Below are 25,268 nucleotides of genomic sequence, written 5' to 3' on the forward strand. Positions count from 1 at the left end.
ATTTATTTATTTATTTTTGAGATGGAGTCTTCGCTGTGTTGCCTAGGCTGGACTGCAGTGGCGCGATCTTGGCTCACTGCAACCTCCACCTCCCTGGTTCAAGCAATTCTCTGCCTCAGCCTCCTGAGTAGCTGGGATTATAGGTGCCCACCACTACGCTCAGCTAATTTTTTTATATTTTTAGTAGAGACGGGGTTTTCACCACAGGCAAATGTATTTTCTACACTCTCGTTCAAGGGCTGGCTTCCCTACTATATGGGAAGTCCCAGGAGCAAAGGGACAGAGTTGTTAAAGACCACTGAGATCCTGCATTGGCCACATTGCCTGATACGTAGTAGGGGCTCAAAAAAGGTGTGTACAATTGGAATCTTCTGTCCTTCAACTGCTCCACTCTTCCTAGTGTCTGAAACCTTTCCTCCCTTGGGTCTGCATGGTGTTAGGTGATAATTAAAAAAAAAGGATTAGTTGGCAAGAATGTAAAATATGACTTAACCAAACTTCAGCTCCCAAACATACAGTCTTAGTAATTTAGCAGACAAGTAGGGAAGGGAAAAGTGTTTTATAATCCTCATTCTCCAAAAAATCTGTCCTTTCCATTATAAGATGAAGACTCAGCACTAACTTGCTGCTTAGTGTGTATGCACTCACACTCATGAATGGGCACAGGCATGGGCACAGCCATGTATGATTACTGCCTTTGCTCTGCCCTGCAAGACAACCTGCAACCACTGACTTGCTCAATCTAAAAGTCTCCCAAACCTTGACCTATAGGAAAGAACTGCAGCCACCAATTCCTGCCTTCCCTTCCTCCCAACCCTGGAAAAAGGTAAAAAGAAAAAAAGGTAAGAAGGGAGACAATTGTAGTATCTGGCACATAGTAGACATATAATAAATATTTGTTGAAGGAATAAATGAACAAGAAGAAATAAGTCAAAGAAAAATGTTTTTTGAAAGGAGATTCAGACGACTTGTGTAGAGCTTTAAAAAGTCAAATTTCACCAAAGATACTATAGATAGATAATACTCCATAGAGCCTCCATCATCCATGAATTTAAACTATCTTTGACTCCCTACTTGAAATTAGAGACAACTCTTGGCACAAGTTTCTGTGTTTTTATCTATTTTATAAATATCTTTTGAGGGCCCTAACGTTACTCTTTAATTCCCAAAACTTTCCCCAGTTCTAAAGTGCTGTAACTTTGTGAACAAGTCTTAATTTACTCTGTAGGTAGGTACTCATCAGGCTGTCTTACTGGGTGTGCACACTCAGCGCCTAGTTGGCATACATATATTGGCAACTTCTTAATCCTACAGCAGTAGAGGCAAACAGGAGCCAAAGGAATGCTTGCGTCAGGCACAAGGGAACATAAGGCTACCTGCATACTGGTATAACAGTACTCACTAATGTCTGCTTTTGTTTTTCTGGGAAGAGCAGGGTTCTGCTGACAGAGAAGGGATATGCCTAGATAGGTAAGAAAGGTGTGGACACCTGAATGAAATCCCCTCCCTAGGCATGACTCATTTAACTTCCATCCATCTTCTCCCCTAACCCTTCATCTAGATCTGCAGAACCTAGTTGGAGAAATTTTTAAAGTGGTTTTAAAGAGGTCTCATCTCCATATGATAATTCATCTTCCTATGAGGCTCCAGCTTTGGTTTAGATCTAAAGTTTTCCCTACTGCATAGCTCAGGTTTGGGAATATAGCAGTACTTCCATACCTATCATAGAATGTAAGACCATCCTATCTGGTAGACTCTAAACTGCATTTTTTTTTTTGAGATGTAATCTCTCTGTCGCCCAGGCTGGAGTGCAGTGGCATAATCTCAACTCACTGCAAGCTCCGCCTCCCAGTTCCCACCATTCTCCTGCCTCAGCCTCCCAAGCAGCTGGGACTACAGGCGCCCGCCACCACGCCCGGCTAATTTTTTGTATTTTTAGTAGACACAGGGTTTCACTGTGCTAGCCCGGATGGTCTCGATCTCCTGACCTCGTGATCCGCCGGCCTTGGCCTCCCAAAGTGCTGGGATTACAGGCGTGAGCCACTGCGCCCGGCCTAAATTGCATTTTTAAAAGCTTGAATTGTACAGTTTTTTCCCCCTATTTTTCCAGAGTGATTAGAGTCTGTACTCAAATTCTGCAAATGTGCAGTGTTCTTTTAGTGAAAACTTTTAACTTAATGGCTGGAGACCTTTAGTTCAAATGTCCACTAAACAGAGTGTTACAGAAAGCTCTTAACAAACCTTTGTTACTTAAATGTAGCTTTTTCCTTTCTCATTCTCCAAACCACCCAATCCTAACTTCTTAAGTAACATTTATACTTTTTAAGGTAAAATAATTATCTTTCTATGCATTTTTTTCTCTTAAAGCATTATAGTTTGGCCTGATGGTGGACACAGAAGACTTTCATATTCTTGTTTTTTAAAAGTCTCTTCAGTAGGAAAAAAGCTACAGATTTAAAAAATATGATCATGACTAGAATAGAATCAGCTTAAAAAGAAACAAAGTTTTTAAAAAATCATAATCCATGCTATGTACTCACCAAAGTGTTTTGAAATTTGTGTTACACATAGATTAAAACAGTGGTTCTTAACAAGGGGCAATTTTGTCCCCCAGAGGACATTTGGTCTGGGAGGGTGCTATTGGCATGTAGTGGGAGGCCAGAGATACTGCCAAACACCCTACACTGCACAGGACATTCCCTCCAATTACGCAGTACAAAATATCAGTAGGGCCAAGGCTGAGAAATTTTGGATTATAAACAGAAATAGGTCATCCCCTTAGAAAAGAAATCAGAGGCTGGGTGTGGTGACTTACACCTGTTATCCCAGCACTCTGGGAGGCTGAGGTGGGAGGATCACTTGAGCCTGGGAGTTCAAGACCAGCCTGGGCAACATAGTGAGACCCTATCTCTATAAAAATAAAAAATAAAGTGAAAAAAAAAAGAAATACAGAGTAACTTATCTGCAGAGTGCTTTTAATCCCTACCATTTTTCCTTGTTCTTACCATATGCCACACACAATGATAAGATTTTCAGACTGCTAAAGATCAGTAACAAACCACCTCTGTCCTCACCTCTGATAGCAGAACTTCTCAACAGTCTCTCCTACCCACGTGTAACACTATGGGTATATTTGAGCAGTATGCAGACAGGGCAGGGGCAGGCATCAGGGCAAATAGTGTTCACTTTGGGACCAAAGGGTGACTCTTGATGCATGTCATGAGTTTCTTTGCAGCTATGGAGCTGAAGTGGAGCTTAGAGGTTAGGGAACAGAGGGACATGAAGCCCAGGCCAATCAGAGTTCTACATTGCCTTTTCTTGGTAGTTTCAGAGCAGCATCAATGCAGATGGTATGGTCTGAGCTAATCTGAAGCTTTTCAAGAGCAAGATGTTTTCAGGCAAATTTTACATCCTTAAAATTTCAAAAGGGTTTGTAGACTTAATGCATCTAATTTCTTGAAGATATATTAATTAGACACAAAGTTAATTGTATCAATATCCAAGTATACTCTTAAGAATGAAATGGGTATATAAGGTAGCACTTATGTTTATGGCTGGTAAGGCTGTGTAACAATTTGGCCAATGGACAGGAAGCAGGAGACTTATTGGAAAGAGCAGGTAATATATGACAATTAGGGCAGGTTGGTGAGAGTGAAGCTTTAGAACTAAACTATGGCAACTTCAGAGCAGACCAGAACCTGTGGGATTGTTGAAGGCCAGAGCTAGGGTGGGTCTGAGACCTTGTCTAATCTTCTAAAGCCATTCAGGCAGAGTTTCAGAGGAACCTGTGGATATGCATCAGTCCCCTCTGATATGCAGGAGCCTATTCCATTGTGTATCTAGACAGTTCTTTTTTCCAAAAAGGTTATAAAGCATTTTCTTAAAAACTAGCCTTCAGGTTCATGAAATACGAGGAGGAGGAAGTGAAAATGTACTGACTGCTACTGGTAGACCTAGGGTCAGCTTTGAGGACTGAGGTAATCACCACAGGAAATAAGTTTTGACGTCTGATTTTGAAACAATATTTTTGGAAGACCATTCCTTTGTGAGATAGAAACTTCTCCATTTTAATTTTAGTATTTTAAGCTATTCCTACAGGTCAGTTGGGAACAACTTTTTATTTAGGGACTCATAATCTTGAATTTTTAGCTAAATGCCTTAAGAATAAAATATTATTTAAAAAGTATTAAAATGCTGTGGTTCCAAACAGTTTCTTGTTCAAGATGAAGAATATAAAAATATACCACCATGTCTCAGCAACTGGAAAAGCAGATTTTAATTTTCATTCCAAAAATGAGAGACTGAAAATCAAAGGCTTAGGACCACAATCCACAACCCTCCTCCCAACCTCCTGTCTGTCTTCGATAAAAAGCTACAAAGAAAAAGTTTCAGGAAACTTTCAGACATTTATAATTAGCATAAACACTGTATACCAAGATGTGTAAGTCAAAACGTCTAATTACTCTGGGATACAAGCTCAGGCATGTGGCAACAGAATACTGCCTGAAAGGTCATTTCAACACCAAGTCACGGACGTCCTATTTACATAAGGATCTAGGGCAGAAGCACAATGTGCACACTGCTGCAACTTTCTCTTATGTGAATGCTAACATCTGCTGAAAAGCTGTTGGTACCTTTACTGCAGGTTTCCTGTCCTTGAGTCAAATACTTTCTACTCAATATTGGATTGAGGTATACATTAGATTAAAAATAGAACCAGCAACGGTTTTCTTCATTTATTTAAGCGTTTTGTTCTTCTGTGGGATTGCAAAACATTCAAACTTACAGAACTCTTGTTTGACAGACACCTTTTCTGATAAGGTGATTGTAAATGCTCAATGAACCAGCAGTACTATGGTTTGATATGACAATTCCTGGTGTTAAAGTGGACTCATATAGCTGAGTGGGCCAAGATCATCTATAATTTCTTTTTTATAGATTAGGGACAATGAGGCTTAGTGATTTGTTCAAGTTAGAGCCCTATTTAAATTGACAATCCCTGTACTACAAATCCGAGCCTGCTCCATGGCTGTCTGAAACACTCATTACCTTGTAATACTAGCATATTATGTTTATAGTCTTTCCCCCTCCACTAGAATATAAGCTCTGCAAGGACAGAGGCTTTTGTCTGTTGTGTTCCCTGAATATATTGTCAGCACCTCAAGCGGTGCGTGGCACAAAGTAGTCACTCAATGCATATTTGTTAAATGAAAAGGTGGATTAATGCCTGAGCCAGGCCTAGAACTGAAGTGTTTGCTTGCTTTCCACCAGCCATTTCCGAAGCATGCTGAAAAGTTTCCCTATGTGAAAGAGGGGTTCTTTCCTCAAATAAATTTAGGAAATGCCAAGTTAAACAAAATAACTTTCTTTGCTGTGGGTCCTCTCATACTGAATAGTTTCCCAATTTGTATGGCCTCAGAACCCACCTCCCCTCCAGCATCCCAGGAAGCCAGTCCATCTCTTAATTTTATCTAATATCTATTATTTGACTATATATAGACTGTATATATTAGCTTAGATACAAACTTACTGCAAACATTTAAACATTAGAATTCTCTGTTGTTCTCAAATTATTTCTAGACTCTTGATTCTGTGATTTCCTTAAAATCTAGAAAATATAATTTAAGCTAGAGAAATATATTTGCATGTACTATTCAGGTTCCACAGTTTAGGGACAGAATAATCTAGAATCAGAACAGAAAATAGAAACCTCAACCTGAAAGCCACATATGCTATTTTTAAATCTAGACCTGCAGTTATGACTTTAGGCCCAAACATTATGGGTTGAGGGGAGAAAAAAAAAAAGCCTCTCAGATCAGCCCAGATGTGCAAACCAATGCTGAAGGGTGGAGGAGTAGGAAGGGGAGGGTAGCCTTCACTGGCAATAGAAAAAGTTAAGTATTAGAGAAATCAATAAGAGCTAAATATTCCTACTGACAGGGAAGGGCAGGGGGCAGAGAGGATCCAACACATATTAGAGCCATCTGAAATTTCCATATGATAGCTATTTTACTGAGGAGAGTAGTGCAAAATGCCAAATTTTTCTAGCACAAAGAGAAATATTGGCAGTTATCCCCAAAATTCAGGTCATATAACAATAATTCAGGAATTATAATTAATAAATAATTCAGGAAAAATAAGTCCATTTATTTCCTTCCATTGTTCCTCTTTAGCAAGATGTATATTAAGCAAGGAAAAAGTAAGGTGAAATTGCTTTCCTTGTTATTTTTCACATGGTTCCCCTGGATCCAGTATTAAAATTTCTAGTTCTGGATTAAAGAGTAGAGCAGCCTAATACTGAGGTTTCCTATTTCTCTTATTTCCGTAGGATATAGTCTTATTAGAAAAATAATTCCTGAGAACTGCATTCTCATCCCTAATGTATTCTTTTAAATTTATGACCATTTTGGAGAAAATATCATCAATGGCAACATTTCAAAACCAATTTTAATTACAAATACACAATAACATCGATGGAAGTAAAGTAGTAGTTTTTAAAAATCAAATACACCCAATACACTCAGTTGCTATATAACTGAAATTACAAAAAACTACCTTGAGTAATTTTTGGCTCTCTTAATATGGCTTCTCTATTAATATGAAACTAGCCTTCTAAATGTTAGTGTGTCTGGTAAGATGACATGGATTAATTGATTCTTTCATTTAATTCACTTATTCCACACATATTAACTGAGTACTACTGTGCTAGGCACTGTTTAGGTTTCTATGACATAGTAGTGAATAAAACTGACAAAGATTCCTGCCATTGTGGCACATATGTATAAAAGTCCAGGAACGAGATAATGATGCCTAGGACCAGGACAGGGAGAAATGGATGGATTTGGGATGTATTTTGCAGGTACAGGCAGCAGGATTCCTAGACATATTAAATATAAGAAATGAAGGGGAGAAATCAAGGATGACTCCAGGATATTTTGCCTGGAAGAATGGAATTGTTTCAGTATGTGTATGTGTACATATAGACATATATATACACATATATATGTACATATATTTTACTTTGAATGTGATAATGAGCACCTTAATGTAAATGAATCCATTAACTGGTTAAGTGTACTTCTTATTTTTAAATACTGTACAACTGACCAATGTTGGTTTCGTCAGCTAAAAAGGGGCTTCAAAGGGAGTTTTCTTATGATTCATTTTTGTAGCTTCATGGCTAAAAAGTATCTAGAAGAACCCAGGTGTCTGAGTGTGTTGTTTGGTAGTTGGGTATTTCCACGAAAAAAGGGGTGATGACAGTTACTGGCAGAGGAAAGATGGAAATAGCAGATTAGTACTAGAGATATTGCATCAGGGAAAAGGTATACAGACTATGGAGCATGCGAGAACAGAAACTTTGTTTAAAAATGAATGCAAAGTTGAACCAAGTGCCAAAGTGGTTTTGAAAGAGAAGTGAGACAGCCATCGAGAAAATCTAAATAGTTTCTTCAAAATGCAGTCATGGCTGGGCTAAGCCACAAGTTCTTCTTTGGTGGCAAAAACTAAAACCTCCCATTGGGTTCAGCAACTTATCATAAAGCTGCATTTCATTTTTGTTTTATTAACCAGTCCCTTCCAAAATTTAAATATACAAAGCTGATATAAACTAAATTATCATCTCGTTCCTAAATCTTTCCACCTTCCCACATTGCCCAGTTAATAAGCCATCATTCATTTAGTGCTGAGATTACTGGCATCCTGATGAGTGAAATTTGACTCCTCTCTCTCGCACTACTCCACACCCCTCAACATCCACATAATCGTAAGACTTACTGCTTTTTCCTTCTGAAACATTTCTTAAATCTATATTCTTTCCTCTGCTTTGACTCAGTATTACCTTTTGCCTGGACAACTTGGCTTTCGGCCTCCATTTTTGAACTGTTCTCAATCCCGTCATCTAATCATTCAGCTGCCATCCTCTAATCATTCAGTTTTATCAACAACTATTCTTACAAAATGTCAATATGACTCTGTCAGTCTCAAGGGTCATTTATTTCTTCATGACTTCCTACTACTTACCAGTAGTAGATGTAAGCTAAGTCTTAATAGTATATATAAGTTTCCTTGTCAGCACTCTTGCTACTAAACCTGTTTAACTGGGCCTCATCTCCACCTTGTATTTCATGTTCCAGCAGCAATACCGTGCTTGTTGGGTGCCGGAACATGCTTCTCTGTGTCCCCACTTCTTGCCTTAGCTCATGCTAACTTAATGTGAGTTCAGCTTGGGAGTCCTTCCCTCAGGAGCCTTTGCTTTCCCAGTGAGGTGCATTTAGAAGCCCGCTTTCTGAGTCCCCATGGTCCCCTCACTTCCAGGCGCTCATCGCTACTGCTGCCTTCACTACATTGTATATGCTAAGTACTCATTTATTTGCCTTTCTCTCCCACCAGACTGTGAGTTATTTGGAGACAAGGACCATGGTCTTACTCACTTTTTTTTTTTTTTTTTTGAGACAGAGTCTCGCTCTGTCGCCCAGGCTGGAGCACAGCGGCGCGATCTTGGCTCACTGCAACCTCCGCCGCCTGGGTTCAAGCGATTCTCCTGCCTCAGCCTCCTGAGTAGCTTGGATTACAGGTTTGCACCACCACATCCGGCTAATTTTTGTATTTTTAGTAGAGACATGGTTTCACCATGTTGGTCAGGCTTGTCTCAAACTCTTGACCTCGTAATCTGCCCACCTTGGCCTTCCAAAGTGCTGGGATTACAGGTGTGAGCCACTGCGCCCGGCCGGTCTTACCCACTTTTATATATATTTGAAACACAGTAGAGTAGATACCTAATAAATATTTGTTAGATTTATCTGAAGAAACTTAGAATTAGATTAAATTCACTCAGAAGGTGCCTTATGTCAGGGATACTAAAAAATTATAAATGGATTTGAAATAGATGACTTAAGAATCTGTTGAGAACCAGGGTTCCCCAGAGAAGGCAAAAATAAATTACAAGATGAAAGGAAGGGTAAAAAAACAAAAAACAAAAAACAAAAAAACCCCCACACAGCTGCCTGCTGTGTGGTACAAATGTCAGGATGAGAAAGTTTCTAACCTCTCTTGTGCTATGTTTAGCCCCAAAGCCTAGGCCAAGTGGCTTCCTGGGTTTGTGGGACTTAAGTTCATATTATACATTTTTCTTTCTAAAAAGTTTCTTCGTCTTTATTAAAATACTCGCCGAATACTCCGGCTTCACGAAATTCCATTTGAAAGTATGACCCAACCTCTTTAAAACCATTTTGTATTTTTAAAGAATTTAGAATGTAACCATACTAAATAATTCTAAGTTTAGTAATTCTTCTTGTCAAGTAGGAAGCAGAATTTTGTTTTAAAAAATGGTTTCTCAGAAACAAAGCCCAAACCTGAATTCTACAAGGAAAAAAAATCTTAAATATGAATGGCAACTTCCAATTCATTGCCAATCTCCTCTCCTTGTACCCTGGAGCCTTGAGCAACGTTCTTTTGCATTATGCCAGGAAGAACTGCTGGCAAATGTACGTGGGCTTAGAATTCATGACTGCAGTCAGCAGCAGTTGTGTAAATCTAGGGAGAGACTGGTATTTGACACCTGCAAGTCCTCAAGGTTAACAGAAGTCTCAAAAAGTCCAAGCCCTAGATTTTGTAAAATACATGGTTTCACCCCAACCTAATCAATGTCACCAAGAAAACTTGTAAGTCCAATAAGACAAACAATAGTTAAGTCTGCAGAATATTTCCATATAGATTTAGAAGTATATTTAGCTCTTAATTCTCTGCTTTCAATTTTTTTGAGCCTTTTCTTGGGTAAAGTTACCGAATGCTTTTTTCAAAACAAATCTTAAGGGGAAACCCAACATGTATTACAAGTTACCGAATGCTTTTTTCAAAACAAATCTTACGGGGAAACCCAACATGTATTACAAACAGACTCAGAAATGCTCTGGTTAAGGAAGGAATGATGAGAGACTGGAATTGCTGAGGCAGCCACTGTGGTAAGTCCTCCCTGGGGACCAAAGGCACAAGACCACAGTCTATGCTAAAGAAGGAGAAACAGCAACAAGACATACAATATTTGGGGTATATCATTTTAATTAATTAAACTGTAGTCAAATCTTAAATGAACATTACAAAAGTGTGTGTGTAAAAATATGCACCATTTTGTGCCATTTTTTTTTTATGAGAATTGGTGCCAACTATTTGGAGAATACCAAAGGTAGGAAATGGTGTCCTGCTTTCTTGTTCTTTCTCCTTTTTAAAACGCTTTCTTTAGAATTCTCCCTTTGCACTTCCAGTTCCAAGTTGTTTCTCTCTCAATGGTTTGAGAAGAAAGTGAAAACTTTGCTTTTACAAAGAGATGAAAAGAGAGAGCCCTAATGGACCACATCTAGGATGCTAGATCATTGGCTCTGGAGCAACTACCCAGTTTCCAACTCTGGCTCCAGAATCTACCATCTGTGTTACCTTGGGTAAATAACCTCAGTAATCCCCAGTTTCCATACTTGTAAAATGTAGATAATGATATTACCCACCTCATATGACTGATATGAAGTTTAGAGATAACCCATCTAAGGTGTTTGGCACAAGGCACGGTACACAGTAAGTGCCAAAAAATGTTTGCTTTGATACAAAGACAATATTGGGGAGCCCCCACTCCAATTCTGACCTGTTTGATTCTAACACACATATGCCTTCCTTACTATAATGAGATGTTTGATTTTGAAGTAATTTCTGGTAACAAGCTCTTCGGATAATCAAAAGTTAACTATACTCATTCTGAATCTTCATAATTTAGAGAAAAATAAGGGGCTACGTCTTCTGGGTCAAAGCTTAAGTGTTAGTGTAAATGGAAGCCAAATAAGGTATCTGGAAAAATAAACAAATAATGAAAACAACTAGCAATATTTCCAACTGTCTCAAACTCAAAATACAGAAAGATAAGGTATGAGAATGAATCAGCTAAAACAGGTGTCCATGGAAAGCTGAAAAATTACAGATGCCTGCTGCCCCTCTAGAAGGGTAGCAAACACTGCTTCCCAAGTGCCCTAACCATAAAAAAAAAAAAAAAAAAAAAAAATGCTGCTTTCAGTTCCCAGAGTCCCAGATACTAGCTACAGCACAACAAAGAAACAAAGAAAATAGAATTAAGGGTTCTCATGGGAATCACAACTTTATGACTCTAAAGCATTCAATCTTCATAAATACAAACAGTATTTTAAAGTCTGTGGGGGTGTTTTTTTTTTTGTATCAAGCTATAAATAGCCCTAAAAATGAACCAAACATATAGTATTTTAATTTTTATAAATCTCTTTCTGAACATCTACTCTGAAAATGCATTCCTGAGGCAGTCTGGTTTACTCCATAAAATTTATTTCTATTTAGTTTTCATAAGTCAAATTTGTTTGTTAATTTTCTTCAAGCCTATAAAGAAAATAAAACTATTTCTAATTTCACATGTATAAAGCTATTGATATGCACAACACATCAAGAGCTAAATTAGAGACTACAGTTCTGATTTCTAAGAGATTGGCATGTCTGATGTAAATAAGAGGGCCTGTCAAGTTTCTTAGATAGACTGATTTATAATTGCAAGAAATATAGGACCAAAAAGATTTCTAAGGATGGTTAGGCTATTGGCAAAGCCATCAAACCTATGCCTTCACATAGAGAAAGAGACACTTTGGCAAAAAAGGGCAAAGGTTTACATAGGGGTAATTAAGGCAATTACTATATTTGAATAACTAATATTACAAAACTTGCTTATCTTTTAGATAGTTATTTAATTCTGCTAGGAGGTAGAACCACACACCACAGAGTCCCTCTAAAATAATGAAACTATATAAAGTAGTAAAACATTTTATCCCCTGGCCAATAACTCACAGCATTGCTCCATGAAAAAAAGAGATCCATACCGCTAGGCTTTGTGAGACGTTTGCAATGTTCTAAGAAGACAGGCATCTAAAGATGAAGGTAGAAATTCAAAAGCACTAAATGATTATGACCACAAACAATGGTAAAGAAAAATGTCAAAATAGCAAAATACAGTATGTAAAAAGTTATATAAATAGAATAATTATTTTTAAAAGTTAGAGAAATAGAGTAATTTTGTCAAAGGGAGTCCATGAACTACTAAAATAAAAACTCTCCCCACCATATTGGGAGAAAACATGAATAGTATAAAGGAATGAAAAACTCAAAACCACTCCTTCTAGCAATACCAGATGGAGACAACAAGGCACTGGATGTTACTTCACGCTATCTTAAAACATTGCAGTATTTTACTCATGTCAGATTATAATCAAACAAATCACACTGTCAAACAGTTTTTAAACATTATCAAATGATTAATTTTGAAATTCAAAAAACATGTATCCAATATTGGCTGGGGAAAACCCCTTGTGACTGGCACTTTCGAACAGCTGTGGGAATATAAGGCAGCAGCAGCTTTCTGGGGGTGGGGGATTCAGATGGGATAAATGATTTGGCGACAGTTATTGAAAATTTTAAAAGTATTCTGACCTAATAAATGCCATATCTAGGAATCTATCCGTGGGGGATTCAGATGGGATAAATGATTTGGCGACAGTTATTGAAAATTTTAAAAGTATTCTGACCTAATAAATGCCATATCTAGGAATTTATCCTGAGGAAATAAAGATAGCAATAATAATTTATGCACACGGATTTTAATCATACCATTATTGTTATACAGAAACCATACATGTAATAGGAGAATGGCTAAATGATAGTGCATCCATAAAATGAAATGTTAGGTAGCTATTTAAAAGCAACTTGTATTATTTAATAACATAGGAAAATGCTCATGATACATGCTAAATGAAAAAAGGAATATAAAAAAGCAATAAACACACTAAGACTGCAATTTTAAAAATGTATGTGTGAGCAAGAAGAAAAGACTAGAAAGAAATTGAATAAAACTGTTTTTCACTATTACGGACCCTTTTATTACTCACCTTTATTCCTATATGTATTTTATACACTTTACAAATGTTTATTCACTTTGTTTTTCAATCAGAAAAACAATAAAGGCTGCATAAAAATAATAACTAGATTTTAGGTTATCACTGATACTTGCCCTTTGACTCAATTACCTTAAATATTCTTGAAAGAGGTTAGAGATTTTTTTTTTTTACAGAATCAGAAATTATGAAGTAAAAGACTTTATCCCAAATTAATCCTGGACTCACTATTCTATTCTTCAAGTTTTCTAAAGAAGGAACAAAACACTGTCTTCCTTTAGAAACAAAACACAAAACATCAAGCATCCCTAACAAAGTTTTCCGTTATAGCCAAATACAGAGCTTTCAAACAGCTGTGGAAATCTAAGTAAGCATCATCTTACTATTCAGTGGAAATGGAACACCCTCAAATACCTTCCTTCCTAATCTGAAAACTGACTTATAAATTACCAACATGACTAGATTAAGGAAAAACTAAAAAGCATTCAGATTAGTCATAACAAAAACTTCTAAGTATTGATTAGTAGAGTATTACTACCTTCATAAATATGGCTATACCTTATATTCTTACTCTAAAATAAGATATCCATAACATAACTTACTAAGTGGTTATTAAACCCTAGGCTTTTCATGTATTATAAAGAACTGCCCTTTTCCTATGGCTGCTTAGGTACCAACCATCTACTGATGTGGGCCCAATTTAGTTCTTTAATCACTTGGCTATTGCATTCTGAGTTTTATTACCCTAAGCCCCCTAAGAACCTCATCGTTTAAAATTCAACCAACTGCTGCTTTTCATTCCCCTAATCTGTCCTTTCTAGACTGGACTTTTTCCTAGGACACTTTACAATGCCACTGCTCCAAAACATCAAGTGTTAACTCAGAAAGGAAAGTAACCTCTACTCCCACACCCTTGATAACACCAGCAACTCTGCCTGCACCTTCTTTCCACTGGAGATCACAGACAGAGAGAAAACTTTCTTTCTCCACTGATAGATGACAAAGCAACTCTATCAAGTAGTTGACTAGCAAGATATTAGCTGGTGTCTAGCTCTAGATAACAAGACGTGCCTTCTCTGTTCTCCTTGTCAACTTGTTTCTTGTTTTTTTAAACCTTTAATATCCAGTTTTTCTCCTTAGAGTCTTGTCATATCTGAACTTGGCATCTCCAAAAATTTCTTTTATGTTTCTTGAACAATTAGGAAATACAGATTTAAAATGCCTTTTTGGCATCTATTGAAACATGTTCTGGTTTTTCTTATTTAACCCATAAAGATGACAAATTATCTTTAATGATAATGAGAACAACTTTAACATATTTGTTTCTGCAAAATAAGTATAACTTGATAGTTATGAAGTTCAATGTAATAATAAGAACCTGTAAACTCAAGAACTAGAATGTGAGCAATAACACATCCACCCATACTCCTCTCCTTTTCCCTCTGCCTGCCTTTCCCTTCGTGGGTAACCACTGTTCTCATTTTCATAACTGTCATCCCTTTTTTGGTTTTTAATAATTTTATCACATATGTAAACCTACAAATAGATTGTCTGATTATTCCTGTTATTAAACTTTATAAAAACGGCATCATACCGTATGTATTCTTCTGCCTGCTTAGAGTTATAAGTTACTGCTTTTCACTGTTGTATACTCTTCCACTAAATGAATATACCACACTTAATCTCTATTAGCCTATCATTGTTCTTAATTAATATGGGCAAAATTTAACAAAAGGAGCTTCAAATTCTCTAAATGTTAGTAATTAAAAGTAACAATAGTCATGCTTTCAGTGTTCATATGTAAACCAGTATTCTTTAACAGCTAGAAAAAAAATTACTCTTTAAATAGGGCTTCACATCAGAATTTCATCTGTAAATGCACCTTTTCTTTCTTCTTACGACTAAAGTTCCAGGTATAACTAAACCCAAGAAAATGTCCTTTGGAGTTGCTTTTTGAAAATCCTTTTGTTCCAATTCTCCGATGGGAATACCCCCTGGGCAGCTCCATTCTTATAGAATGAGGATTGGAGTGTAACCTGAACACCTCATGGATAACATGTTCTAAACCAAACACACCCATGTCTCCTGTCTCAACCTGCTCTTTTCATCTATTTCAGATTTGAATAATGGCCTCACCACCTAACCAAACGCTCAAGTAATAAATACAGAGCCATCCTTATCTCTTCTTCTTCTTCTCCTCCCATATGTAAGGAATCCCATGTATAAGGAATGACTAAGTCAAGGCAGCCATTGGAGAAGCATGTTAAAATGCAAATCTGACCACATGACTCCCCGGCTAAAATTTTTTAAACAGTTGATAATCTCCTACCATGTTTGGTAAGCTATAATAGATTGTGACCCATTGGAAGGTCATGGCATTAATTTAGTGGACTGTGACTAGGATTCTTTTTAAATGAAACAGAATGGAATAGAAAATATCAGGGTAAATTGATGAATTAAGGGTAAAGACTATGTTGTGGAACTTTTGTTTCAGTTGTGTGAATGTCTACATCTATATGTGTAAAGCTATGTGATGTAAAACAGTTTTGCCTGTGAATTATTTGTAAATGTATTTGAAGGCCACTCATTTACTGATGTAGTTTTCTCACATTAGAGAGGTCAGAGGTTACCCAGAAATTGATGGAAGTCACGAAGCTTCTTTTGAGAAGAGAATGTATACGTACCTATATATATGTATATTCTTCAAACATTGTTATGACAGTGAATCGAGCTATCCTAAGAAAATCTGGGGAAAAAAATTTGTTTTAAGTCCAGGTTTCCAAACCTCATTATAGCTCTCCAGGGAAATTTTATAGATAAGAAGCACTGATCTCCAAGGTGAAACCTAACTCCTCAAGAAGGTGGGGCTGGGTGGTAGATCACCCCTGTAATCCCAGCACTTTGAGAGGCTGAGGCAGGAGGATCGCTTGAGTCCAGGAGTTGGAGACCAGCCTGGGCAATATAGGGAGACTGTGTCTCTTCAAAAAGTTAAAAAATTAGCTGAGTGTGGTAATGCGTGCCTATAGTCCCAGCTACCCAGTAGGCTGCAGTGAGCTATGATGGAGCCACTGCACTCCAACATAGGTGACAGAGTAAGGGATGGTTAAATTTAAGGGACCACAAAGTATCATAGAATTGGTAAAATATTATTTTCCAAGCTTAAATAAGCGTGAGTACTATTAAAGTGACACTGCCTGCAATATAAATAACTCAATTCGACAAGTTCAGTTTTTGGTGGGAAACAAAAAAGCAAAGCCAATTAGTGACAAATTTTATTGACAAACAGATAATGTCAGGAATACAAACGGGCTATTTTACCTTGTCTACACAGTGTCTACCTGTCTATCATGGTGCCTGGTACACATCGTGTACTGACAAATGTTTGCTAAGTGAAGGCAGTAAGCTTAACTCATTGCTAAGAATACAATTTAAGGCAATTGTGGTAGCTTCAGATATTAGTTATAGCTCTAGCTGCTGCATTCCAAAGCGATGCCATTTGGTGAAGGGCAGAGCAGGGTGAGCACCCCTGTTTGTGCTCATGTTTTGGGGGGCTTGTCTTGCTGTAACTCACAGTGGGGCCTGTGTAAGGGTATGATCCGTGAGTACTTTGAGATAGTTTCCTCAGGCACCACAAACATACAATCAAAGTTATCCTCCCACCCTCTGCTATTCTGAGCTCTTCAAGGGCAAGGGATGACCTAGACCGGGTCCTCTGGTCAATTTACAATAGTTTCAAAGTATGATTCAATTATTGTGTGAGAAAATATGCAGTTTCCAGAGCAGCCCATCTCCTGGGTAAAATGAGATTTTAAAAAATGTGCACTCCAGCCTGGGCGACAGAGCGAGACTCTGACTCAAAAAAAAAAAAAAAAAAGTGTGTGTGTACGTGTTGTATGTGTGTGTATATAAAAACTAAAATTTTTAAAAAATTAGGTAATTTATTATTTTATTAACACCTTAGTAAATTAACATGTGGCTAAAGAGGTGTAATTCAGCAAAAGTATTAGATGATATCTATGCATGTTAACCACTGTAATATTAAAAAAATTAAAACAGAACTACCATTATAAAGAAATATAATTTTAACATTCTTCTAGTATTAATTACACTCAGAGCCAAGAGTATCAAGATAGCTGTTAGTTGGCAACATTCAGAGCCGACTGACTAAACATAACCCTTGGCAAAACCAGTGGGCTAGCCAAACCAAAACGTCAAGGGAAAGAAGTCGGAGGGAAGGCAGCATATTATCTAAGAAGGCATGGCAGTGCTGGGGATTTATTTTTATCTTTGCTGTGTATTTCAAGCTGATAGTTATCTTTGCTTCCCCAGGAACCAAGTAGGGTAGGGAAGGACAGTCTGCAGGAAGCATTTTCAAGGGGGTTGAAATTGCCTACTAACTTCAAATACTGTATAATTTAGTTTTTCAAACCCAATCTTCTCCACACCCCCCACAAAGTAAAATAAATAATTAACAAAATATCTCTGAAGGCTTTGCTAAGTTTGGGGATTAAAAAAACGAGAAGAAAAATCCAACCCTCTGTTTAATGACTCTACTGAAAGAGTTTTATAGCACTATTCAAGCCTTTAAAGTTACCAGTTAAATGCCAATTTCATCTTTGGAAGGTCATTGTGCCTTTTTAGAAGGCATACATTTAGAACTTGTTTGGCTGGCTATTCCTTGTTCATTCTGGGAAAAGTGTGTGTGACTCAGTGTTTCACAGGAGATACTGCATGGTACTTACAGAAAATATTTTCTATTTTCAGTCCTCTTCTTAAATTCTTAAACATGATTTCTAAAAATTAGGCCCGGTATGGTGCTTTAAACCTGTAATCCCAGGTCTTTGGGAAGCCCAGTCAGGAGGATTGCTTGAAGCCAGGAATTTGAGGCCAGCCTGGGCAACACAGTGAGACCCATCTCTACAACAACAACAAAAAATTAGCCAGTCATGGCTGTGTATCTATAATCCTAGCTACTTGGGAGGCTGAGGAGGGAGGATTGCTTGAGCCCAGGAGTTCAAGGCTGCAGTAAGCTATGATTGTGCCACTTCACTCCATCCTGGAGAGCAAGACCCTGTCTCAAAAAATAATTATTATTTTATTATTTCTAAAAATTATGTTATGTAAAACTATTTTCTAAAGCCTCTGGGATTGCTGAGTCTGAAAGTAAGCAACTAAATTAGAAAGAATTTAAGAATAATATTCTCATAACAAATACTGAGTTAATACCGAGGTCTAGAATCTCATTTACTGTGACAAAGTTAGCATTATTTCTCACTGCCCTGGGGAAATCACTCCCTGGACATGAGTCCCTGAGGCCTGAGGCAAGTCCACTCTGTACGGCTACCACATGCCAGCAGATGTGGGAATTATTCACTATTGAAAACTTTGCCATTTCAGATTTTATCTTAATTATAACATACCACACACTTACCTTTGTGTGTATGCACATGCATACACACAGTTCTTAAATAGGTCTTCTGGAATTTTACAAACCTATTGCCAAGATGTGACATTTTGTATCTACTAAAACCCTTGTTTAAAAGGCTATTTCATACCAATGAAAAATACACATATAAGCCCCGTTCCTGATAGTCCCCCATTTCCATAGAAGTTCTGAGTGGAGGGTTCTGGATGAATCCTACATTATGAATTATTTTGTAAGTATTAGTCTGTATGTATTTGTTAAGACTGTGTGTTCTCTGAGGGTGGAGCCCATGCCATGCCCATCCCTGCATCTTTTCACACAAAGTACATAACAAGCACTTGGCACTACTAAAGGATGAAAGAATGTTTGCACAGTGAATAAGAAAAAAGCAGAACAATAAATTAACCTATTAACACATTCATTGATTAGGCTACCTGTGTATAGTTTATTGCTTAGAACAATTACGTTAGTTGATAACTGCATCAGTAACAACTGCTATTACAGTATGGCAGGAAGAACTTCTCCCTAGCAGTGTGAAGACCAAGACTGTTGTTACAGCTCTGCCTCTATTAACTGTGTGTCTTTAGACAAGAAACTTTCAACAAGCATGCAAATATAGAGTTTAGTTTTTAAAAATGTACTGAAACACTTCTGTGGAAAATTTTCATCTGCCACATTTTCAGTACCAGATCAGTAGATAGAACTATCTTGATTTTTATAAAGCTTACTTCACAATAAAAATGTTGCTTTTGGAAATTGGGTGCATTATACCATTATACCCCTCTAAATGTTGTAACTTGAAGATCACAATGCAGTAGCCCATGTGAATCTACCGGCTACCATTTCTGTTTAAATATGCTGTTCTAGAGAGATTTATAATCCCAGTAAACCTTTAGTTGTAAGTATCTTAGGTACAGATTAGAACGGTGAGAATTGGTTGATTCACACTCTTCAGAATCAGCAAAGCAATTTTGGATGATTTATTCACCTCCTGATATTCATGAGTTTAGAAATGAGAATCAACTGCTACCACAGATATTTCCTCATCTTTCTGAATCCAGAAAATGCCTTCAATGACCATCTAATTTTCTGAGCACCTTTTTCCATTAAGGAACAGGGGTAGAATGAACAGTGAAAGTCACAATTTATATTTTTAATACTACAAAGGCTGCTGCCCAACTGTGATAATAAAAATCCAGGTAATCAATGACTTTCAGAATTTCTACTCTTTAGCAGCATATTGCTATACTTTAATATTTCAGTCTGCATTTATTTAGAAGAAAACTTCAACCTAAGAGAACATGTTCAGGCACAAAAGCAAATACGCTTAAAAGCTAACCAGTCAAGATCCAAATTCTGGCCTTCTAAAGACATCACTGAGGGAAAAAAATCTTATAATTAGTAACAAGGAAGAGCAATAACCATGCAGTGCTTAGTGTGAGTCTCATCAGGGAAACAGAAAATGATTTTAACATAATATGTTCAGTTTTAAAACGATATTTTAACAATTCTTAGTTATACTTCAAATATGCCTATATATGACAGTATCATGACAGTTAAGGTACATTTTCAGTCATATTTGATGTAAAAAGACAAATAAAATTTCTCATTAAGGAAAAGTATCCTTTGTGGAAAATTTAAATTTAAATCTATTAATTTAAAGCCCTAAACATATTCCACATAGGAAAAAAATCTGTAAGCATACTTCTTCAGAGAGGATTTAAAGCAATCAGCAAGGCAACGTTAAATTATCATGGCTCTTGAGAAAAACAGAGGAGCAGTGTACAGAAGACCCTCACATCGGTGGCCCTGCGTCTTCCCTGTGGGCTGTGCCAACCCACTCTCTCCCCAGTAATGACTCTTTGTTTTTACTAAGTCCCAAAGAGCTAGGGAGAGCTCTGCAAAAAGAAGGGGGGAGGGGTGGATGGAATGCAGCTGCAGGCTCTGAAACAATGCTGAGTCCATATATTTTGTTCCCAGTTAGAATAATGAAAAGAGTTGGGGGTTGAGACAGAATAAGCAAGGTAGGATCAAACATCCTATAGCTCTCAGTCTATGGTACCTCCACTCTTCATCTACTCTACCAAATCCAATCACCATTTGCTTGGGTTAAAAAGTTTATCTGTTAAAATTCAAACACCCATTAAGATTTAAACCCATCAGTCATTTATATCTAAATTGCTTCCATCAGTGAACTATACCAAGGCAAGGAATAAAGTAGGAAGAGAAAGTAGAGCAGGCAAAGAAACTGAGGGCACTTGGACACATGGGACAGGAAAGCTACAGGGGGACATAGGTAGGAAAATTTAGAAAAGGTGGTCTAAGGTTTCAAATATAAACTGCCTGCTTTGCAATGCTGCTTAGGGCCCAGGGGCAACTAGTATGCTAGAGAAAACCATACTCCCTCCTAGACTGCTAAAAACTGCAAGGGTCAGAATGGAGAGTTTGGAAGCCTGCACATATTGGTGCCCTATAATTTAGGGTTTCGGCATAACTTGATGCCTCCTTAGAAAATATCCTTTACTTGCATTTCCCAGGAGAAAGAATTAAGGGAAGCATCAGCCCCAGAACCCTACTGCTCCTAGTAAGAGAAATGCAGCTCAAACCTTATACTCTTCCTCTAGCCCTCTTCTCCCAAGATGACCCTTTAGTGAAAATCCATGGAGCCCTCCAGGGCTGGTAGAATTAGGCCTGACCCTGGCACATCTCTTCAGATATTATTGCTGCCATTAAAATTTGCAGGAAAACTCAAGAAGCCTTAAATAAACACCTGAACTAAACCCTCAAATAGAAAATCAGCATGTGCTAATGACTACCTACTAAAAAGCTATACAACAAAATTCAGAAGAATACTTATTCCAATTAGGATCCAATTCATGAACACTTAGTCACTGAAGAGGAAAAACAGGACTTAATTGTAAAGCTGTCATGTAGAAGCAAAACTCTGACATCCACACAAACATCTCCTTCAAGTAAGCATTACAAAACACATTTAGAAGTACTCTTGGTCTGTGCTGAATGATGTAATTAATCTGACTCTTGAACTGTTTTCAAGTTATAAAGGTTAGAAAGACTATTTATTTAAATTGACACTTTTGCATTTTGTGACATAACAAAAATTCAGAAGTCTGCAGATTTACAATAATCAAGAATCTTCCTCCCTCAGCTTATGTTTTCTCTATAGCTCTAAAAATCCATTTACAGATATTACAAATTTCCATTTTATAGCTCATATATAGAGGCAAATATAGAATACATATTAATTTAAATGAAGCAAAAAGAATAATTGAGTCTACTATTTATTTTATTACTATGAAATATTAATAGTAATAATTTAAAAGTACTGATTCTACTCCTGTAAACTTTATCATCTATCATAAAGACAAAATTCATAAGTCCATTTTATTAGGCATTATCATTTATTGCGCTTTTAAATGCAGTAATAAAATACACAGAAAACTTTGTTTATTCTGTATATATGAAAAACTCAATTTCTACTTACATATTTCATTTCCTGGTATATACAACTTAAAAAAGTGCACACACAGCAAAATTTTGTTAATAGCAAAAGCAATCACAATCATAGCTTGCCTGAAATAAATAATCCCTTATGGATGTTAAGCTGTCATAAAACATACTCACATAATACCTTGCTGTACGTTATACTTCAATAAAAAGGTTCAAACATGCAATTATCCATGTTATGGATAAAAAACACTGTCAATATCAATAACCATATATGAATTTTTAAAAAGTAAGTTAAGAAAATAAGATAATTCAAGCATCTTAAAGATGTCAGAAATTTTCATTTAGTCACAAAGCTCACAGAATGAGTGGCTGATTATAATAAAAGGGTCAACTGAAAACGGATTTTAAAAGCTGAATAGCATGCAAGAACATTAGATTTGTTTGTTAAATCAATAAGAGTACTCACCCCGTGGAGTCCTTGGAACTGAATTGAAGGTCGAAAAGGAATTAAATTCTATTAAAAGAAACAAAAGAAACAAACAGGTAAACCTTGGTTACTGTGACACAGAACTAAATGTTTAAACTTTAAATCTATATTATTTGGGCCAGGCACAGTGACTCATGCCTCTAATCCCAGCACTTTGGGAGGCTGAAGCAGGAGGATCACTCGAGGCCAGGAGTTCAAGACCAGCCTGGGCAATACAGTGAGACCGCCCCCCCTCCAGTCTCTATTAAAAAAAAAGAAAGAAAGAAAGAAAGAAATATATGTATTTGGTCAGTGTCACAATGTGTGAAAATCTCTTTTCATTATATACTTTCTTTTGCATGTTACTATACTAAGATGCCTTGGATGAACAATATCACACTATTTACATTTCTCTCCGAACCACACAAACAAAATATATTTTTTGGCAGTGCAGCTAATCATGTTTTTGAAACTGACCAACATGATTTGGCAAAAAATGGTTAGTATGCCAATTCAATTTTACATTAAAAAAACTGTATTGTTGCATAGTTTCCTGGTATATTTTTAATAGGGGTGGGAAGAGGGAAGAGATAATTGGAGGAACTTTGCAATACTGTAACAGGATGCTAGAAATATAAAATTAAATATTTGAGAATAAACCTGTTTGCCATTTTCTCACATTTTATCAGAGATTTGTTTTTAATTGAGAGCCAAACAGGTTACCAGTTCTCTCACACAATTCTCACCAGGAGAACGTAATTTCTAGATCAGTGTTTTTTATTATGAGCTTTTTCTTCTTGATAACTTCAATATTTTATCATAGAGTTGTGCATTTAGAAGAAAAGCTGTTATCGTAAGCGTCAGCCATAGTCTTTTGCATGATTTCCTGTATTCAAAGTCATCAGCATATTTTTCTATGGGAAAGCTTTTCCAAATTGCCAACAGAAACCCATGAAGAAATCGGATTTGGGTAATGTTTAATGGTAGTACATCAGCCTGTAAACTATTCACACCTTCATATTCAAATCCAATGTACAAAAACAGTGGTTTCTGGTCTCATCTCTACCCCAAATAAAAATATAGAGGCACTAATATGTTCCTCACCTCAGCTACAGCACATCACCTACTACTTCCAAATGCTTCCCAAAACTTCTCTGCAGACTTAAAAGTTTACTAATAAGTATTATAATAAATGAAAGAGAAAGATAAATAAAGATAAGAACTTCTTTAAAAGACAGACCACCTGAATGTAAAATCAAGTGTAACATTAGCTATCTTATTATTATTTATAAAAATGAATAAACAAATATCTTCTTGGAGAAAACATTATAATGGATACTGTTATTGTTCTACTACCATAAAAGATCATTTAACTTTAGACTTATCAGCAGAATCTAAGTACTACTGGGTAACAAATTCATTTATTGGTGTGGGAGAAGTGAGCTTTTTAAAAAGGAAAAATAAAAAGGTAGTACCTGAATTTTTAAAATCTAATTTTTTAGTAGATTTTCATTCTAATTCATGGTCTTTTATGAAAATATAAATATAGATTAACTTTCTTAAGGTGAAAAATGCCACCCCCAAACTACTTTCCATGGCTAAACTCACTCTTCCTGAAGTAATGAAAGCATGCCCATAGGGGCCTAGGTAGCCCCTCTTCATGTGGAAGAGTAAGGTGGCCCTACAATTGAGATTATACAGGTTCACGTTCCAGCTTTCACAATATTTCCATCAGCCCTGCTTTCTGAATGTCCCTCCAAATCAGAAGCACTGAACATAACCTCACTACACTTCCCTCATTACACTTCCCTCCTTGAATCCTGGCAACTCAGAGGTTGTCTTCAGCTCACCAGTGAAATTTGAAATTCTCTCTCCATCAAGTTCATTGATTCTTCTTGGTCAGATAAATGCAAACTTCTCAGCTTTCAAATTGCTGATATCCCCACTGGATATTACCTCTTTCTTGCACTTAGAGACATCAGTCCTCCTAGCTCTCTGATCACACCTTTCATTTCAAAAGGCTAGTGCCTTTCCTTTCCTCTTTCTAGATCCACTTCATCCTGGAGGCTCACTGAACCTGTTGGGTGATAACTCTGAATCTCTTCTCCATTCCTCAGCTGGCACCTCTCCATAGCCTGCTACTTACTACTGCTGATAGGACATTTTGCATTAGAAACTCACAACGGCAGCAAATCTCAATGACTGGCAAATACGAAACTAATTCCCCCATCCCCAGCCTTCCCAACCAAACTGTCACCTCTTTCTTACTTTTCTGGCAAAGGCACATTTATCCTCTTGGTTCTCCAGGCTCGTCACCTTAAAATTAACTTACAGTCTCTTCTCTCCCCAACTTCATATTCTATTAGTCATTTGCATACTACATGCCACTAGAATCACAGGACTCCAAATCCAGATGAGGCCTTAGAGATAATACAGTTGGTGCCTATGCTCCCCAGGATCAGAACCCAAGACTCAATCTCCCTATTTTGCCATGCTGCTTTTCTTCTACTACCTTGTGTTCCACACACATCTACTAATGGGGTATTCAAGAGTGTGGGGGCATAATCCCTCATGCCAGAGAGTTCATCTTTTAGTTGGGGAAAATTTGAGAATGATTAAGTACTAGGCTAAGTAGTACTGGGAAGTGTAGTAAGAATTCTCAAAAAGGACAGTACGGGTTAGAATAGATAAATGTTTATGGAAAACGTGGCTCTTGAATAGCAGTTTAGAAAAGGTAAGTTCCAAGGAGAGAGAATACCGAGGAAAAAAGCAAGGAGACAGGAATGGACACTATGGTCAGAGAGCAGGTCTGTATGTGTACGCTTCTTTCCCACTTGAAATACAACAGCAAGGATGAGATCTGACCTGTAAATTCCTGCCTAATTTTTCCTTATCCTCAAAATGTGTCTTCATTTTTAGTTTCTATTTGCTACAGAATAGGGCAATAATTTAAATTTCAGAC

The 25,268-nt window shown here is 37.0% G+C and overlaps 1 protein-coding gene across 2 annotated transcripts in view; it reads right to left on the minus strand.

Annotated features, from left to right (window-relative positions):
- ELL2 (elongation factor for RNA polymerase II 2) overlaps nucleotides 1-25,268 on the minus strand; it is a 74,202-nt gene that overhangs the window by 33,025 nt on the left and 15,909 nt on the right. The window contains exons 2-3 of one of the 2 annotated variants that reach the window (XM_054487802.2): nucleotides 22,307-22,354; nucleotides 11,848-11,925 (exon numbers count right to left, since the gene is read on the minus strand). In XM_054487802.2, coding sequence (XP_054343777.1) covers nucleotides 11,848-11,925; nucleotides 22,307-22,354 — 126 coding nt within the window. The remainder of the gene's footprint in view (nucleotides 1-11,847; nucleotides 11,926-22,306; nucleotides 22,355-25,268) is intronic. The other variant, XM_054487803.2, reaches the window with a different exon arrangement.

The sequence above is a fragment of the Pongo pygmaeus genome, chromosome 4 (assembly GCF_028885625.2).
Source record: "Pongo pygmaeus isolate AG05252 chromosome 4, NHGRI_mPonPyg2-v2.0_pri, whole genome shotgun sequence".
Lineage (NCBI taxonomy): Eukaryota > Metazoa > Chordata > Mammalia > Primates > Hominidae > Pongo > Pongo pygmaeus.